This window comes from Podarcis cretensis (genome assembly GCF_951804945.1).
Source record: "Podarcis cretensis genome assembly, chromosome: 15".
In the NCBI taxonomy this organism is placed as follows: domain Eukaryota; kingdom Metazoa; phylum Chordata; class Lepidosauria; order Squamata; family Lacertidae; genus Podarcis; species Podarcis cretensis.
In genome coordinates this window covers 16,542,164-16,561,735 of record NC_137185.1, presented here as the reverse complement: position 1 = coordinate 16,561,735, position 19,572 = coordinate 16,542,164, and the positions used below count along the sequence as shown (strand labels likewise).

General features: G+C 48.1%; 2 protein-coding genes and 1 long non-coding RNA gene across 6 annotated transcripts in view; 2 read left to right on the top strand and 1 right to left on the bottom strand.

Annotated features, from left to right (window-relative positions):
* The window catches only part of PITPNM3 (PITPNM family member 3), a 70,248-nt gene extending 59,537 nt beyond the window's left edge, over positions 1-10,711 (top strand). For all 4 annotated transcript variants that reach the window (XM_079954497.1, XM_079954498.1, XM_079954499.1 and 1 more), the window contains 9 exons: positions 16-207; positions 365-513; positions 1,168-1,284; positions 1,436-1,552; positions 3,189-3,337; positions 3,465-3,614; positions 4,377-4,560; positions 5,429-5,557; positions 7,686-10,711. In XM_079954497.1, coding sequence (XP_079810623.1) covers positions 16-207; positions 365-513; positions 1,168-1,284; positions 1,436-1,552; positions 3,189-3,337; positions 3,465-3,614; positions 4,377-4,560; positions 5,429-5,557; positions 7,686-7,994 — 1,496 coding nt within the window. In that variant the 3' untranslated portion in view covers positions 7,995-10,711. The remainder of the gene's footprint in view (positions 1-15; positions 208-364; positions 514-1,167; positions 1,285-1,435; positions 1,553-3,188; positions 3,338-3,464; positions 3,615-4,376; positions 4,561-5,428; positions 5,558-7,685) is intronic.
* KIAA0753 overlaps positions 1-19,572 on the top strand; it is a 128,959-nt gene that overhangs the window by 80,629 nt on the left and 28,758 nt on the right. The window lies entirely within an intron of this gene.
* LOC307203667 lies at positions 12,124-16,107 on the bottom strand. The gene is made up of 4 exons (XR_013833314.1): positions 16,089-16,107; positions 15,924-16,043; positions 13,338-13,449; positions 12,124-12,627 (listed from the first exon to the last, which is right to left on the bottom strand). It is a non-coding gene; the product is annotated as an uncharacterized lncRNA (long non-coding RNA).

Here is a 19,572-nt window from a genome sequence, read left to right as displayed (position 1 = left end):
CCCCATCCCCTGCAGCGGATGTCCTCCACTGCCACAGCGCCCTGTTTGCTGAAGATAATTCTGCAAAGCTGCCCTCCTTTTCCTTGGCAGGGGTCTCTGAGCCTTCCAACGCCACTCTAGGGAAGGGGCGGCGAGGGAGTACCGGCAGCAGCGACAGCGAGAGTTCTGGGTCGAGGGAGAGCTTGCTGCCTGCTAGCGTGACCCAGAGTGAGTCCCGCCCTCTGGGGGTTAAGGCAGGAGATCTCTCTCTGTGTGTTTCTGGTTGAACAAAAAAATAGGAATCTAGGGTGCAGGGAATCTTGTGAGAAACAGGAAGCTTTGGGGCACAGTCTTGCTGATGCTGACCTCTTTTGTTTCCCTGCAGTCACATCTAAATGGTGGGGGGCAAAGAGGATAGATTATGCCTTATACTGCCCAGATGTCCTTACAGCTTTCCCCACAGTGGCGCTCCCCCATCTCTTCCACGCCAGCTACTGGGAGTCCACAGACGTGGTTGCCTTCATCCTCAGACAGGTGAGAGGGCCACTTTTTCTCCTCTACCTTGGGGCAGACGTAAAATGGAGGATGGGAGAACCATAGAACCTGGAAGGGGGGAACAGGTGGAATATAAATGTAATAAAAAATGAATAATTTAACAAATTGGGATCAGTTCATGACCACTCGACCAGTTTGATTGACCAAACTAGCACTGTTTACAAGTGCCACGCAACACCCACGCTGCATTCGTAAGCAAACGATCCTTTAGTGTGGCAGCACCTGCCCTACGGAACTCCCTGCCTCTTGACCTTCACTTTGCTCTTTTGGGCGCCTGCTAAAAACATTCTTGGTTAGACAAGTCTACCGAGATGTTTAGAAAGCTGGTGTGAGTTTTAACCCGTTTTTTAACTTTTTGAATGTCTTAAATCATTGTTGTTTATTTTTATTATCCATAATTTAATTGTTTTATTTTTTTTGCAAAGACCTTTTTTATGAATTGTATGAATTTTATGAAACAGAATGGATAAATACACAAATAAATCCATCAGGGCGCCTTGGAATTCCTTGTTCCACGCACGCAACAACCTAGTTGAATCCCACCCATTATTATAAAGAAAATGATGCCATCTTGCATGGCCATTTCTGCCGCTGAGGCTGCCGTCCCTCTCAGATGCTCACATTTCGTTTCAGGTGATGAGATTTGAAACCACCACTGTCAAGGAGAGTAACAGCTTGGACCCGGCGATGCTCAGTCCCTCGAACCCCCGAGAGAAATGGCTGCGCAAGAGAACCCAAGTCAAACTGAGGGTGATGAGCGCATTTTCATTCATTCATTCATTCATTCATTCATTCATTCATTCATTTTATTTCTATGCTGCTTTTCCACACATAGAGAGAAATACGGTACCCACCGCAGCTTACAACAAAGAAAACTGGAGTGCATTTCTTTCCTTTTCAGAATGTGACTTCCAACCACCGATCGAACGACGTCATCGCGGCCGAAGATGGTCCTCAGTCCCTGGTTGGCCGCTTCATGTACGGCCCCCTTGACATGGTGGCCCTGACAGGAGAAAAGGTAAGCCCCCGCCCCCCGGTCTTCATTCTTCCTGCTAAGGCTAATTGGATACACAGGGGTGTGTCAGTCATGCAGTGAAAGAGAAGGGGACTTTGTTCTCAGAGGGAGGCTTCTTACTGGTGGGACAGCAGAGGAAGAGCAAGGCTGGCCATCTTTAGCATTTTTAGCAGGTTCCGTATTGCACCGAAGTGCAGAATCTAAGGGAGGCAGCTCCTGGGTGGCAACCCTTTGATTTAATGGCTCATTTAAATCTGCCTGCTCCTTGCCACACTCTTCACCTGGGCAAAATTGCAGCACTCAAAGCTGGGAAGTAAATTGGGGAAGAAGCTGGTGCTGCCTCCTCACCAATTATTATTATTATTATTATTATTATTATTATTATTATTATTATTATTAGAATTTATATACTGCCCTAAACCTGGGGGTCTCAGGGCAGTTCACAGAACAAAATCAAGATATAAAACCATAAAATACCTAATAAAAATATAAAAAACCAACCCAATAGCCTCCCCCCCCCAAAAAAAATAAAACATTTTAAAAGGGCATAGAGTGTAAATCAGATCAACCAGAGGCCTGGTTAAGAAGGAACGTTTTTGCCTGGCACCTAAAGGTGTATAATGAAGGCGCCAGGCAAACTTCCCTGAGGAGAGCATTCCATAGATGGGGACCTGCTGCAGAGATGGCCCCGTTCTCAGTTTGCCACCCTCTGGACCTCTTGAGGAGGGGGCAACAAAGGAGGGCCTCAGAAGATGATCTCAGGGTCTGGGTAGGTTCATATGGAAAGAGTTGGTCCTTGAGGGATTGCTGTCCTGAGCCGTTTATAGGTCAAAACGAGCACTTTGAATTGGGCCCGGAAACTAATTGGTAGCCAGTGCAGTCGGACCAGGATTGGTGTAATATGCTCAAACCGTCTTGCTCTGGTGGCCACCTGGCCACTGAATTTTGCACCAGCTGAAGTTTCTGAACCATCTTCAGAGACAGCCCAACGTATAACGCACCAATATCACAGCCTGCTTGGCACTAACGTTGCCTCCCTCTCCTCTTCCACTGCAGTCTGGGGCTTCTGGGAGTTGTACTCCAAAAATACCTGGTTGTAGGGTGCTTGTGACACAGACCTGGTGGTGCCCCAACAGAGAACAACTGCTGGGGAGTGTGGGGGGCGGGTCTCAGGAGGAACATCTGTGGCTCTGTTGCCACTGTACCACAACATTCAGCAAGGATCGTCTGATGCTCTGAAATTTAAATTTGAAATACTTTATTGTCACTTGTACAACTTATATACAGTGAGATTACACGAGCACCCCCCACTCAGCTCTCTTAGTCTTAATTCCCCCTCATTTACTGATGCACACACACCAAATCCGAAAGTCAGTTGCCTTGTTGTTATCTTTTCATTCAGCAGCCTAATAGCCCACGGATAGAAGCTGTTCTTTACCTTCTTCTGGAGCCTCCAGGCCCAGAGGCAATCTATCTACATTCCTAGTCTGTTAGGGGCATTTGGCCCCTGTGAGAACAGTACACTGGACCAGATGGGCCATCATCGTGACCCACCAAGGTTCATCTTTCGTTCTTATGTGCTCCTGCTCTCTGACAGGATAACAGGAAGTGCAATCCAGGTGTTCTCTTCCTCCGCTAGGTTGACATCTTCATTATGACAGAGCCCTCTTCTGGGCGCTGGGTCTACTTTGACACGGAGATCACCAACAGCAGTGGGAGGGTCTCCTACAACTTCCCTAAAGAGAAGAGGCTGGCAGTGGGTGTCTACCCCATCAAGATGGTGGTCAGGTAAGGCCCAGGCCTTGGGAGGTTCTGGGAAGGGTGTCTGTGTGCCATGGTGAGGGGGGTGGCTCAGAATCCAAAAAAATGCTCAGCGGTTGGAGAGAACATGGTACTTGCTTTTTGCCCCCTCCAGGGGCGACCAGAGCACAGCTGTCAGCTACCTCACTGTCCTCCCCCGGGGAATGGAGTGTGTGGTTTTCAGCATCGATGGGTCCTTCGCAGCCAGCGTCTCCATCATGGGCAGCGACCCCAAAGTTCGGGCCGGCGCAGTCGACGTTGTCAGGTGAGGGGCTCCCAGCAAATGATTCTGTGGACAGAATTAATTCATACTCAGGCCAGGTGGAGGCTCAGTTGACCTTGGGAACCCCTAGAGGCTGGATCATGAGAACAGGCCAATGGATCAGGCCAATGACCCACCCCGGTCCAGCATCCTTTTCTTCCAGTAGCCACCCAGAGGCCTGTGGGAAACCATCAAGCAAGACCCGAGCACAAGAGCCCCCTCCCCACCTCTCGGTTTCCAACAACTGGAATTCAGAAGCATTGCTGCCTCCAGCTGTGGAGGCAGAACATAACCATCATGGCTACTAGCCATTGATAGCCTCCTCCATGAATTTGTTTGATCATCTTTTAAAGCCATCCAAGTTAGTGGCCATCACTGCTTCCTGTGGGAGAGAGTTCCATAGTTTAACTTCATGCTGTGTGAAGGAGGACTTTCTTTTATCTGTCCCGAATCTCCCAATGTTCATTGGACACCCCCAATTTCTAGCGTAACAAGAAAAGGAGGAAAACTTTCCCCTACCCTCTTGCTCCATGCCTTGCATAATTTTCCTCCAAACTGAAAGGTCCAAAATGCCACAACCTTTCTTGATAGGGGAGTCGTTCCACCCACTTTTTCATTTGGGTTGCCCTTTTCTGAACCTTTTCCAGCTCTACAAAATGAGCACTCTGTGATTTGAGCACCTTCTCTCTCTCTCTCTCTCTCTCTCTCTCTCTCTCTCTCTCTCTCTGTGTGTGTGTGTGTGTGTGTGTCCCCTGCATACTGCAGACACTGGCAAGACCTGGGCTACCTGATCATCTACATCACAGGGCGCCCGGACATGCAGAAGCAGCGGGTCGTCTCCTGGCTCTCTCAGCACAACTTTCCCCAAGGGATGATCTTCTTCTCGGATGGGCTGGTCCATGACCCCTTGAGGCAGAAGACCATCTTCCTCCGCAACCTGGTGCAAGAGGTAGCTGACAGATGGGTGGGGACTTCCCCCCTTGAGGGTTTTGGGAATGGAGGGTGGGGTGGGGGGTACAAATGCAATAACCAACAAACCAAACAAACAATATCTATATATCTACAGCATATATAGATATATTCAAGCAATCCCCCTTGATATAATGCATTATTTATTTTTATTTTTTAAATACACACATTTATTGGCCCACAAGTATATGCATTTTGGGGCACATTTTTGTCGTTGGATAACTTCACTCCAAAATTCAGAGAAGTGAGAGTTTTGTTTCAGTTTGCAAAATTGTTTCAGGAAGTTCAGATCAAATCCACACCCATCCTTAGTTTGGGTTGGGGTGGAGGGCTTAGCCGATTGGGCACTGACCTTCCGGTGCAGTTGGCGCCAGCATTGGCTCGGATGAATATCTCCTGCTCAGTCCTGATGCTTCAAACTGCCTGCAGGGGCAAATTTTGGACATTAGGAATATAAGAACATATGAAGAGCTTGCTGGATCAGGCCAGCAGCCCTTCTAGTCCAGCATCTCACAGTGGGCAATCAGATGCTTGCAGGAAACCAGTAAGCAGGATCCGAGCCCAAGAGCCCTCTCCCCGCCCGTCATACTCAAAAGCATTGCTACTTCCAGCTGTGGAGGTAGAGCATAGCATGGCTAGCAGCCATTGGTATCCCTCTCCTCCACAAATTTGTCTCTTGTATACCCCTTCTGTCCCTGGAGAGAGTACTGAGAGCGTGTCCTTAGCAGCAAACTGGAATCCCTCTGGGGTTGGTGCTTCAAGGCCTGAAATAAGTGAGTCGAAGAGGCAACCAGCCAAAATGTGATGAAAAGGGGTTAAATATTTGTCATTTCTCTGTCCTCTCCTAGTGCCACATCAAGATCTGTGCTGCCTATGGCTCCATGAAAGACATCTCTGTTTACAACGTCCTGGGTCTCTCCCCCTCCCAGATCTACATCGTTGGACGGCCAGCAAAGAAATATCAGGCTCAGTGTCAGGTGACTTTGTTATTTCTTTGTTTAGAGCAGTATGCAGGGGCCACCACCCCTTTGGTTCCATCAGTTCATCCCTAGTGCTCCCTGTGCTATATGTATATAAAAGCATCATTCACAATATCGCTTCACATGATCCACTAAGGACGATAATAACCCAATGAATGAATGAGTCAATTTCGGTGACTGACCAGGGTGAGTACCCCAATAAAATTCAAAACAGTTGCACTTCATTGCACATTTATTCAAAACCCCATAAAAAGTATTTTTCAGAATAGCAGTTTGTGCAACCCACCGAGCAAAGTAATAATGCAGCATACAATTCAAAGCAATAAGAATTAATTGCACGTTTATTCAAAATTGAAATGAAACTGTTTAAATGGAGTAAGCAAACTGGATGAAATTAATCCAGTGCCCCTCTACTATCTGCTTGCCTCTTAGCCACCCCCCCTAGGGAATCTTGCTGCCCCCCAGGGGGTGGTACCGATCTAGCTGAAAGGCAAGGCAAGGGAATCTCACAGAATCAACGAATCAAGGAGTTGGAAGGGGTCCCTAGAGTCATCTAGTTCAACCTCCTATATTGCAGGAATCATAATCTGCTTTAACTGCACTGCAGCCCTATTTGTTATTGTTGTTGTATAACTGTAAGATTATTGTATAATCTTAGAAGGCGGCATGGCTTTGAGGAAGGGTGAGACCCTACTTTTCTGCGTTTGCCTCTCTAGTTACTGACTGAGTGCATGTGAAAGTTGACTCTTTGCAAGGGGCAGGTCCAAAGGGTGAAAAGGACGGTTGTGAATGGGCTTCTGTTCCCTTTCCCTGGGTGGTTTGGAAACAGCGCCTCAGTCCTCACATTCTTGTAACAATAACAATAACAATTTATTATTTATAGCCTGCCCATCTGGCTAGGTTTCCCCAGCCACTCTGGGCAGCTCCCAACAGATTAAAAACAGAATAAAACATCAACAATTAAAAACTCCCCTAAACAGGGCAGCCTTTAGATGTCTTCTAAAAGTCAGATAGTTGTTTATTTCCTTGACATATGATGGGAGGGTGTCCCACAGGGCGGGTGCCACTACCGAGAAGGCCCTCTGCCTGGTTCCCTGTAACCCCACTTCTCACAGTGAGGAAACCACCAGAAGGCCCTCAGAGCTGGACCTCAGTGTCCGGGCAGAATAATGGGGGTGGAGACACTCCTTCAGGTATACTGGGCTGAGGCTGTTTAGGGCTTTAAAGGTCAGCACCAATACTTTGAATTGTGCTTGGAAACGTACTGGGAGCCAATGCAGGTCTTTCAGGACAAGTGTTATGTGGTCTCTGTGACCACTCCCAGTCACCAGTCTAGCTGCCACATTCTGGATTAGTTGTAGTTTCCAGGTCACCTTCAAAGGTAGCCCCACATAGAGCACGTTGCAGTAGTCCAAGCGGGAGATAACTAGAGCATGCACCACTCTGGCGAGACAGTCCGCGGGCAGGTAGGGTCTCAGCCTGCGTACCAGATGGAGCTGGTAGACAGCTGCCCTGGACACAGAATTGACCTGCGCCTCCATGGACAGCTGTGAGTCCAAAATGACTCCAAGGCTGTGCACCTGGTCCTTGCTCCATTCAGGACCAGGGAGTCCTCCATACCTGCCTGCCCCCTGTACCCCCCCCCCAAACAGTACTTCTGTTTTGTCAGGATTCAGCCTCAATCCGTTAGCCACTCTGACCGCCTCCAGGCACTCACACAGGACCTTCACCGTCTTCACTGGTTCTGATTTAAAAGAGATGTAGAGCTGGGTATCATCTGCATACTGATGAACACCCAACCCAAACCCCCTGATGATCTCTCCCAGGGGCTTCATGTAGATGTCAAAAAGCACGGGGGAGAGGACGGAACCCTGAGGCACCCCACAAGTGAGAGCCATGGGGTCTGAACACTCATCCCCCACCACCACTTTCTGGACATGGCCCAGGAGGAAGGAGCGGAACCACTGTATAACAGTGCCCCCAACTCCCAGTCCCTCTAGCCAGTCCCCTCTGCCCCCCCCCGAATCATCATAGAATTGTAGAATTGGAAGGTACCCCAAGGGTCTAGTCCAACTGCCTTCAATGCTGCCGATTTCTGTCCTTCTCTGTTTCCTCTTCCTTCCAGTTCCTGAGCGAAGGCTACGCAGCCCACCTGGCCTCGCTGGAGTCCAGCCTGCGCTCCCGCCCCAAGAAGAACAACTCGCGCATGATCCTGCGCAAGGGCAGCTTCGGCCTCCACTCGCAGCCGGACTTCCTGCGCAAGCGGAACCACCTCCGGAGGACTCTCTCCGTTCAGCAGCCCGACCCGCCTTCCCTGACCCCCAAGCCGGAACGAGCCCAGAGCCAGCCCGAGTCGGACAAGGACCATGACCGGCCCCTGCCCCCCATTGCGTGGGGCAGAGGGGGGATCCCCAAGTTTGAGTCCGCCCCATAGCGGGCATCGGGGAGGGTGCCATCGTGGCTCCTGCGTCCTGTGATGAGCGTGTTGGGTTCCGGCGCTTTGAGAGCCGCCTGGGCAGCTCTGGGGTCCAAATTGGGCGGGGAAGGGCCAGGGGGGCTCCCCCAAGCTGCAATGGTGTCTGTCTTCCAAAGGGACACCCCTGTGTGCTCCCCTATTTGTGTATCTGCTGATGAAATGTGGAGAGCAGAGAAAATGGGGCACGCCTGCTGCGGTCTCTGGAAGTTGGTGCATTGGGCGGGCAAATGAGCTGTACATGTATACTACATTTTGAAGTGTGCAATAAGGGGTCTGGCTCATACCACAGAGTGGGGGGGGACCCCAGGTAGCACCTAAACCTGCTTTTCAAATAAAAAAGTGCAGGTTGGTTTCCAAGCCCTGTGGCTGCACCGACAGTGGAGACAACTCTCTCTCAGGGATGGAAGGGAACCCATCCAAGCACAGAGGTGGTCAGCAGGCAGCTTTGCAGAGAGACTCTCTGAAGTGCCTGAAAGGTCTTTTCCGTTCCAGCGGCCCATTGATATAGCCGGCCTCAGATTTCCATGTTTCTAAAGAGGCGGAAAACGGACAGGGACATCAGCAAAGAAGGAGGCAAACGTGGCTTCTCTCCGGAAACATTTACGGAAGGAAAATTCCCTGGATAAGAAGAAGGCAAAGGTGGCATATGCTGCTTGAAGAGGGGGTGCCTGGCTTTTTCCCAGCTGTGGCACCTGCTTTCTCCTGCCACACGGTTGGGCGTGTTTGTGGCTTGTGGTTTTGTGGACAATAAACCCCACACTGGAGCAGTCCATTTGATGAACCAAATAGCGTTAGGAGTGTGTTAATGTGCCCCTTCTTCTTCTCCTCTTCTTCACCCTCATTGGGATCTCCAAAGCACCCCTCAGTGCTGCTGCCACCCTGTGTGCGTGTGTCAAAATTGTGTGCGCTGCCGTTGTGTCTTGTGGAACGTGGTCGGTTGTGGCAAGTGTTTCCAAGTGAAAGGGGTGGGTGGGAAATGCATGTGTCACCTGTTCAGTGTTCAGTGTGGATTTCAAATGGAAAAGGCAAGGACTTGCTCACACTTGCGCTTCAAGTCTGATGTCCTAAACACACACACACACACACACACACACACACACACACACACACGACAACCATATACGCCAACACCGCCAACACACACACACCATACCCAACACACTCACATTCTCTTTCCCAGCTCTTGGGTGCAAACCCATGGCTTTTTTGGGGATAGGGGAGCTCCATGGCAGCTGAGTAGTCCAGTTTCACTAAGTCAAAGTGTGGAAAGAGAGAAATATTTACATAGGGGAACAGGATGGGGTGCCAAATGGCATGGCCTGTGTGTGTGCAGTGTATATTATCCCATGGGGGCCTTTTGCACGACTTTCACTGCTGATGTTGCACAGCACAGGTTCACATTTTTGCACTTGATCTGCTTTGTTTGCTGTCCTGTCAGAAAGAAAGTGGGGAGGGGGACCTGTACTCATCACACACATCTTGAGCTTTCATTCTCAAGAGGCGCTCAGGCGATGGTTAGGTCTGCTGGTCCTGAGGGGTGAGAGAGCTGGGCTTCCCTCCTCAGCTCCTGAACCTTCTCTCTGTGGAGTTTGTTTCAAAAGTCTTAGAAAGCGAGGTTACCCAAAACACTTTCAACTTCCTCTTTAAAAAAAAATCCCTCCTACTGATGTGATACCATGATTTGGAGTGAGTCAGCGGTGGTCTCGTAACTTGGAAGGTACTGCAGACCCATTTCAAAGCTTTTAGTGCTCCAGGCTGAAAAACTCCAGGGGTAGGGTTGTGTTTCTGTGAAAGTTTTTGACTAATAATTGCTCCAGTGGGAAAGCAGCATCCCTGAACCAGTTTCAAACTGGCTGGAATCATAGGATTGCTGAGTTAGAAGTCATCTGGTGCAACCCCCTGCAGCAACACTGCAGTGGTGTCTCCTTCAGATCCCAACCCTGAGCTTGGAGCTGGGGACAGATTGTCCAGTGATTATCTCAAAGGACCGCATTTCAAACTCTGAACTGCTTGAACTTTGGGTTGCAAAATGCAGCATCAGCAGCCTCTTAGGACACAGTTGATGACCACAGAGAAGTTCCCTCTATGCCTATTGAACTTCTGCCATGAAAGGCAGAGGGGTGAGATCACCTAAGCAAATGGAAACCAGTCTGGACAGTCAAACACAGCTGTAGTTCTTGATAAAACTCAGGCTGGGTGATGAAGTTGCAAGCACCAGAAGATTATGGCCCCTCCAATGCTTTCAAGAGCTGGTGTGCCAAGGAATGGTGGTCTTGGGGTGGCAAGGCTCTTCTTGTCCTGCCACAGATGTGAAGTCCTGGGTGTCCTCTTTGTGCAAAGAGACAGGAGGGTTTCAGGGGGCATTTTGAAGTCTTACAGTCTGCATCTATGTACAACTCTGAATTTCTTACATGGACAATCAACACGGGAGGAGGGAATAAAGACTCGTGTCCTCCCCCCAGAAGCGGTGTACATTTTGGTGTGGAATTGTGTGTTTTTCTATTATATATATAAAAAATAATCCTCTGACAAATGGAGTCCTGTCAAATGAACACCTTCTCTGCCTTTTTGGTATCTGTACTTGGAAAGGGTCCTTTTCTCACTCTCTGTCCTTCCTGCTGAATTTCTGCGACCCTCTCAGCACATGGATCAAATAAAACCACTCTACCTTCTCACTCAGGACTGTGTGGCTCTTGCTGGTTTGCAGTTCTTTGTTGTCAGACTGTGTGTGTCAAGGTATGATCTGCTTCTCTTGTGGGAATGTTGAGGATATAGGAAAGGATATATTGAATGAGTATTATCCTTCCTTCACTCACCCTAGTGAGTGATGAAGCAGAGCAGATTCCCCTCAATATAGCAGGAAGCTAGTTTGCAGATTCGTTTGAATCTCTTTGGTTAATTAACCCAATCTGGTTTGCCCAAATGGATTATTCCTGGTGCCCCTTTTATCCCTCTTAAAAGAATAAAGGCACAAAGTAACCAGAAGTTTACTCACATTTCAGTTCACGATTTGATCCCTGAAAGGCAGATGTTAACTAGTAGTTACATGACAAACTGTGAGTTCATCTCATATGGAGATTGAGCTCAGGTCTGCTGGTTGAGAGCCAGCAGACAGCAAAATTACATTAAGAGAACAAAATGGCTGCAGGAAAGCAGCATGGCAGCAAGAGAGCAACAAGCCAGAGATCAGCAAGAGAGAGCCAAGAGAGAGAAAATGGCTGTGTGACTCAGCTCTTTTATGGAGTCAGCCATGGCCACGTCCATCTCCCAGATCACATGCAGGGAGAGGATGCTCCAGATCGGTGGAAGAGGGAGTTACACTGACTGGAGTAACATCCCCCTGCCTGTGCCCACTCTAGGGAAATATGGAATGTTGTACTTGACTGTTCCAATGGATTACATCCCAGGGCTATGGCTACCAGCCATGATGGCTATTGGTGGTGGTGGTTTTTAAATTTTATTGATTTATTACAAAAAAGTGCAAACATAACAAAATGGGGGGGGGGGATAAACCACAATGCATCACAGTCCAGAAGGACTTTCCAGTCCAATCTTAGAGACAAAGCACATGTTCTTGTTAGAATATCAGTAAAGAAATCCTCCAGGCAGTATTAATCTATGGAGCTCTCCCCCATGGGAGGCTGTGATGGCTGCCAACTTGGATGGCTTTAAAAGATGATTGAGAAAATGAATGGAGGAGAAAGTTGCTCTTGTGCTCAGGTCCTCCTTGTGGGTTTCCTATTGGGGGCATCTGGTTGGCCACTGTGAGAACAGGATGCTAGGATAGATGAGCCATTGGCCTGACTCAGCACCTGGTTAGAAACTCATTTATTGTCAGGGCTGCTGGCCTCACTTTTCCAGGCTCCCTCCTTCCTGAAAATGTGTGTTTGAGAATAGAGGTCTGCCCTACACTTCCACAGTGAGGACACGGACTTACTGGTTTCCAACCCGTTTGGGGCCTCTGTCCCCTTGGCTCCATTAAACTCATACCCAACATCCCCTCCCCTCCCCTCCAAAAAGCATAATTCAGAATAGCTGTTTGCATGACCCCACCAAGTAAGATGATACCACAATGGAATTCAAAACAAGGACAATTAATTGTGCTTTTATTCAAAGGCCAATTGAAGCTAAAAACAATTCAACAAAATGGATGAACTTGATCCAGGTTTGGAAAAGCTGCTTGGAAATAGATGGGTTTTTTATGTGAACAAAAGAACCCTCAAATAGTGTAAATTATATCATTCCAGCAGCTAAGAAAGGGGCACTTGCTGACTTCAGGGACCACTTTCTGGGAGAGCCTTTCCCAGAAGGCAGATTGTCTGCTTGATGGGCAGAGAATCCATTGGATGAAAAGTCTGTTCAGCCATGAAGGGGCCAGAATTCGAGGTGGGGAAAGGGAGAGAGGAGGCCCATTGAAGTGGCAAAGGGCTTGCTGAGATTCAGGCTGCGTTTTCCTCATGAGGTCTATGCACTGGTGGTAGTGGCAGGAATGGCTGTGGTATTCATAGCACTGTCTAGATATGACACAAGATCCTTGGCCCACTGAGCATTTGAGTCAGCACAGGCTAACATCCCACTATTGAATATAAACCTGTCAGGGAAAGAAACAGACATCATTAATGTGTCACTGAGTATGCTCTTTGAATTCTCCGTTTGTGTGAGGACCCATCTTCTCTTGAATCTGGAGAAACAGGCAGAGAAACGTGCCTCCCACGTTAAAAGGCCCCAAGCCCACCCTTGACAGGGAGTACAAAGGAGGGAGAAATCTCTCCTATTCACAGTGTAATAAGAGCCCCACCAAATTCCCAACCAAAACCACTGAATTGCACCTCTCCTTCAAAATGTGCACTTCTTTAAATTTTGCAATCCAGTCCTCCCACCAAACCATACACACAAATATGTCTGTGTTAATGGTGATAATGTACAAAAGTGCAACCTATTGCTTGCATAAATGCATGGATTATGAGTAATATGCAACGTTTGTCTACAAATTTCCATGCAATATATATATATATATAGTCTTAAGTTCAAGTCAGTCATTTTTTCAGAGGTATGCATACCTCTGAAAAATTGACTGACCTGAACTTAAGACTCAGAAGCTGAATTGGAGAGTTGTTACCATCCCTAGTGGGAAAACACAACCCATCTTGGCTCCCTGGTGACAATTCCTCTGTATCTCTCAGACCTACTCAGACCTACCCAAATGCTGGAACCTTTTGTCATCATCATCTTTCACCCTTCATCCTTTGAACCACATTCACCCACTGTTCTTTGGGCTCTTGCCCAGCCTCTGAAACTTACACTATGGAAGGCAGAGAACATCTGTTGCTGGTGTAAAAATAATCCTTCACCCTAGCCTTTGGGAATGCCTTCTTGGAATTCTGTGCGCAGCAGGGGGTTGCTTCTGCCTCAGCTATAAGAGGTGGGGAAAGCAGGTATTGTTATTTATTTCCTAAATTCATTAAAAACCAAGTGGCTATCACCAGAGACACCATCATCCAGTTGACCGGAGGGTTACCCCCATCCTACCTGTCCATAGAGGCTCATGCATTTAAAGGCAGGAGTGGGGGACTGAATGGCTGAATGTGGCCCTTCAGGGCTCTCCCTCTGGCTCTCAGAACTCTCCCCAGATCATGCTCTCCTCCCTTTACCAGTCCCTGCTCCCCACCTTCCTCGAGTGCCCTTGGCCTATCAAGGCCAAGGAGCAAGTACAGCCAGCTCTGATAGCCTTTGAAGTCTATTAGACAAGATCACTGCCACACATTTCTCTGAATAAAGTGTTGCTTTTTAAATTCCTTTTAATAAAAAGTGTGGTGCCCTTTATCCTGTTTATACCCAATTTACATTATGCTGAAAACAAAACAAGTCTTGCGTTTAACTGCTGTGCTACACAGACTCTCTCAAGGTGCCTCATTTTGGAGCACCCCTGAGCCCATCAAACCCAGGTACTGTGATTTGTTGACTGAAATTAGTAAATGTATTAAATGCAAAGTAGCTATCACCAGAGGCACCATCATCCACTTGACTGGACTGCAATGCTCTTCCTTTCTCTAGCCCTTATATTTAATAGCAGCAGTTAGGCACCTCCTTCTGAATGTGGCCTGTCGTGAGTATGTGGCCCTCAGAATTCTCCCTGGACCTGTGCCAGGATGGAGGAAGGCGAAGAGAATTGGAGACTGGAGGTGTGTGTAGGGGGAAACCCTGGTTTTCTGTGTGTGGCTGGGATATATTTTGCTGTATGAATCTGAGAGGCACATTCCGTGCTTCCCCTCCTCCCCACTTTCCTTCTGGCCATACTCACTACCTCCCGGTATGTGAAGCCCCCAAGAAAGGAATGTGGCTCTCGGTCTGAAAAAAGTTCCCCACTTCTATTGAAAAGCTGTCATGGGCAACCCAACCACGAGACACAGGGGCCACACTTGGCCACAGATGGGTCTGGGCTTGATGGTGCACAATTTCATATATATATATATATATATATATATATATATATATATATACACACATATCATTTTCAACAGTAATTAAACATACTTTTACATCTTATTCAAATTTTTGACTTCCATCAATCCTGTCTGAAAATTTTCCAATCTAACCTCTCAGTATGCATTTCTTATCTTCCCTATTACATTTCAAACTCATAACCAATATCTCCATCTTTTTCTACTTTGTAACACTTCGTATATTTCTCCTTATAAAACTTCTTGTAGTCCTACTAGCGTAATTTGTTGATTACAGTTGCTCTTCAAAGATAATTCATATACTTCTTCCAATCTTCTGTAAATCTCTGGTCCCGCAGGTTTCGAATCCTTCCTGTTATTTTGTCCAATTCTGCACAATGGGGCACAATTTCCAAGGAAGATCTCCTGATGAAGCCCCAGTGAAAAGAACAGGATCTCATAGGGATGCCATGGGGGGGGGGGGAGGGAGAGAAGCATGGCCCTCCTGACATGTGGGTTCCATGTAGCTGTCATGCCTCAAACTTATTCATTTCATTTCTAAGATGTCTTACCCTATCCCTATAAGGTCCTGGGGTGGGTGACAACAGAACTTACTGCTATAAATGCAAATATAAATACTGTTATAAATATTGTTGGAACAACTTCCTTTTCCTCCCCCCTCCACCTGCTGCATGGATGTGTCTATGTCTTTTCTTTCCCACTATCTAAGATGTTTCCATCTTGGGTTAATGCATTGCATCAAGGGGGCGTGTTCAACCAAAAACACCTCCCCATTAAGCACGGCACTGGGCCACCTCTCCAACAAACTGGTTGGCACATCCCTGAGATGGCCCACCCTAGTGATGGCCACCAACTTGTAGGGCTTTAAAAGAGGGTTAGATGACTCCATGGCGGACAGGGCTATTGATGGCTAATAGCCAGGGTGGCTATGATCTGCCTCTGCAGTTGGAGGCAGTAATCAGTTGCTAGAAACCACAGGAGGGAAGAGTTGCTTTTGTGGGTTTCCCATTGTGGCATCTGGTTGGCCACTGCGAGAACACGGTTCTGGACCGCATGGCTCTTCTTGCATTCTTATGTCCTTATTCCAGCTAATGTCCAACCCCAGGTCAATCAATGCCACGGAACAAGAACTGACAACTCCAGTAGGTTTCCAGGTCAGCTGAAGAGGGTCACAGCAGACATTGCTCTCCATGAAACTTTTTAATTCTTTTTAGATGAAGAGACTGATGCCCCTCACCATGTCTCCTCATTTCAAAGTGCTTTATCTCAAAAGAACAAGCTCCTGTACTGCACCCACTAAGTGTGCCTCATTTTAGAGCACCCCCCAAGCCCATCAAGGACCAAGAAAAGTCACCACAAGCCCCTGTGAGTGTCCCAAATCTCCTAGGAGAATCACGTGGAGAGATAAGGAGTTGAATTGACTTACCTGGGGCAGCAGTGGCCAGAGAGAACAAGACCACAGCAAGGAGAGCAGTTATGGCAGCCAGAGAGATCTTCATGTTGTCTAGTGATGAGGAGCAGATTTGAGAACAGACCAAAAGGCTTTCTCAGCTGCTCAGTACCTAATGCTCCTCCAGGTCTCTTCTTATACAGGATTTTGGATGAAGTCACAAAGTGTGGCACAGAGAGGACACACACAAAGCTTCTCCAAAACTGAGAAGATGGTGTCATGGGGGCAAATCATTTCATGGGTAGCAGAAAGGGGAAGTTGGGCACATTCAAAAGATGCAGCAATTGAAGGAGGCTGATGTAGGATGAGGCACATTTCACAGGAAGAACCTTTCATGAGAAGGTCAGCAGTTTCCACACAAACAGCCCCACACTGGGGGATGACAAGCAACCCACATCCCACGATATAGAGGCAGGATGCAACACTTGGGGCTTTTGCGTTTAGAAAAATGGTGAGCAGGGTATTACAAGTGCAACAGTTTGTGCACAGAAAATATTCCTTAGCTGTGATTTCTGCACTGCAGAGGGTTGTATACATGCCCAACACTTTCCCAAACTGACTCTTCCCTGTAATCAATAAAGCTGTGGCCTAATTCAACCTAATACTGTATCAGTCTCCTGTGTCCATTCTTTTGGCCCTCTCTACACTGGCAGCGGACGTTGTGAGGCTGTGGCGGCAACTTGTTCCTACATGAGGTAATGATGGTCAACTTGGATGACTTTAAAAGAGGATTAGACAAATTCCTGGCGGTGGGGTGGGGATGTTAGCTATGGCTACTAGTCACAAGGGCTAGTAGATGTTTGTGTCTCCCCAATCAGAGCAGAATGTCTTTGAATACCAGGTGCTGGGAATCACAGGTGGGGAGACTTGGTGTTACTCTCACGCAAGAACATAAGAACAGCTTGCAGGATCAGGCCAGTGGCCAATCGAGTCCAGCATCCTGATCTCTCAGAATGTTTGAGGGAAACCAGAAAGCAGGCTTCAAGCACAAAAGCAACTTTTCCCGCCTGTGGTTTCCATCTACTGGTATTCAGAAGCATATATTCAGCATATATACATCTAGTATCCATCTATAGCCCTCTCGTCCTCCATGAATTTGTCTAATCCTCTTTTAAAGCCATCCAAGCGGGTGGCCATGACCACCTCTGGTGGAAGTGAGTTCCATAGTTTAATACGGTTAAAGGCCTCTGAGAACATATAGCAACTTGTGGAATGATATCTTTAAAGTCATTTCAGGTTTATTGTTTTTTTAAAAAAAGGTAAGTGTAATTAAATAGGCACCTGATCCTTCTGTGGGGTGGGAACTGTTGAATATTGATGGTTGCTTCTAGCATAAATAAAAACAATAAAATATTTGGGTGTGGACAACAAAACTACAGGATGAATCAGCAAAAATAAAATTAAAGAAAACACAAGGGAATAAATTTAAGAAGCCAGAAAGCATCTAGTACAGAGCACTGCAATCGCCATGACAGCTTGTAATGCCCTCTGCAATTTTCAAGTGGTCCATGGAGAAAAGTCTTTTGAAGCCTCTGCTCTGAAACCTTCATTGTAACCCTCCTTGCTTTCGACCTTCATAAGCTGGTTTCCTTTTCCTTTTCTTTTGTTTACTGGGGTTGGTTCAGTTTCATCAAGACGAGTTTCCATGAACTCGGTGATCTGTGATTATGTAATTTCCATATCCAGAATTGAGGAGATGATACCATAGTGGCAAACGAGGCTGCTGTTAATGGAAAAGGGAAGCTGGGTGCAATTGAAAGATTAAGTCCATTTCCAGGAAGAAAATTTCATGAGAAGGAGGTCAGTTTCTGCCCACGCAGCTCCTCAGTGAGGAGGTGGCAAGGGACCAGCACCCCATCAAACAGAGACAAGATGCGAAGAAGGAAAGGCTGCAACATTGCTTTTGAGTTTAGAAAAATGTGGAGCGGAGAATGATAGAGAAGCACAGTTAAAGTAGGGAGCATTTTCCTCTAGGAAAATGTAGTGATGGAGGGCCACCAGCTTAATTTGTGCAACCAGATACTTCTGGGAAACCCAAGAGCAGCACACTGGGCCAACACCACTCCTCCTCTGCTGTTGTTCCCCTTGTTTCTGGTTATTCAGGGGCAGAGGGAGTATAACATAATAGTCTGGAGTATAACTGTCAGGGAACTGACATCGGAGCGAGAGGTGGAGGCTAGGCTCCAAAGCGATGCAGGAGAGGGGACCAGCAGGGGGAAGGAATTCAGCGTAACACCAGTAGAGAAGGGAGGGAGATGGAGGATTCGGAGAGAGGTCTCCAAGACTCTTCACCCGAGACCAGTGGAGAGAGCATGGGCACGCCTCTGCCCACTCCTTCCTTGCGCAGAAGAGTCCCGCGCAGGGAGAGTAGGCGGAGACTTGGCGTCAAACAGCTTCTATGCTGGAAGCGGTTCAAGAAACGCCCACTGATGGATTCTGCAAGCGACTGAACGGCCACGGAGTGAGGGCTGTCAGCCAAGGCATGGTTAGCCAGGCGATCTAGCCAAAAGTAACGGCAACTTACGCACAAGTAACCCTTTATAACCATTACAATAACATATCATGACTAGCAGCCATCAATCACCCTCTCCATCAGTGCTTTTTTCCTAGAGCAATAGGTGCCAGTACTCACAATGAAGTTGTTACAGTAAGTGCCATACTTTTTAACAACAAGAAGAGGTGCCGGTACTGTGTACCCTTGAGTACCCCCTGGGGAGCCCTGCTTTCTATGAATATGTCTGTCAGAGCTGCCTCTAGGTCCCAGCTCACAGAGGACCAACGCTAGGCTGTCGTAATGTACAAAAGTCTTTATTGAAGTTCAATTTCCATTTCAAAGCCGCAGCGCGCAGCCCTACATCTTAAACCCTAGATCGGCGAAGTCCCGTCTGAATCTCCTCCCCTCTGACACCAGTTTAAGATCCTAGCCCTGCTCCACCTTTTCCGCTGCTCTCTTCTCCTCTGGGTCCTCCTGCCCACTGGGGCATTCCCCTTTCTGGACTCCTCAGACGCTGAGTCGCTTAGCTCCTCCCCCTGCCTCCGGCGGGCTTTAGGACCCGGTTCCCAATCCTCATTCTCTGCTGTCCCACGCTCCTGTACATTTGAACTTGCCTCTCGCGCCAACCCAGTGACCTTCCTCCTGACCGTTACACTACTTCTGTCACTGCTTCCCTCTTCCGGGATACTGGCCGGATCTGACCTCCCCTCCATTGTCTGACTCTCCGATGGAGGCGTGGTCAGCCCTGACTCCTCTCCTCTCCCTGCTGGGGGAGACGCTACTCCCGATACCTGTGACTCTTCCCCCCCCCACTATGCTCTGGTGGGGAAGCTGGTCCTGATTTCCAACTGCTGCTCTGGGAGTCCCCGCTGGCCCCTTGCTTCTGGGGTGTCCCCCTTGGGACCCCCCTTGCCCTGGCCACCGGCGCCCCCTTCTGTGAATCTTCCGATTCGCTGGAGAGGCTCATGGAATCTCTCGGGCCACTGTCATCTTCTCCTACGCTGCCCTCAGATTCTTCCCCTTCGCTCTCCATCTCCCCTCTTCCCTGTGCTTCTGCTCCTGAACCCCTGACAATGTCTAATCCTATTTTAAAGCCATCCAGGTTGGTGGCCAGGCAGGGGGAGATAAAGA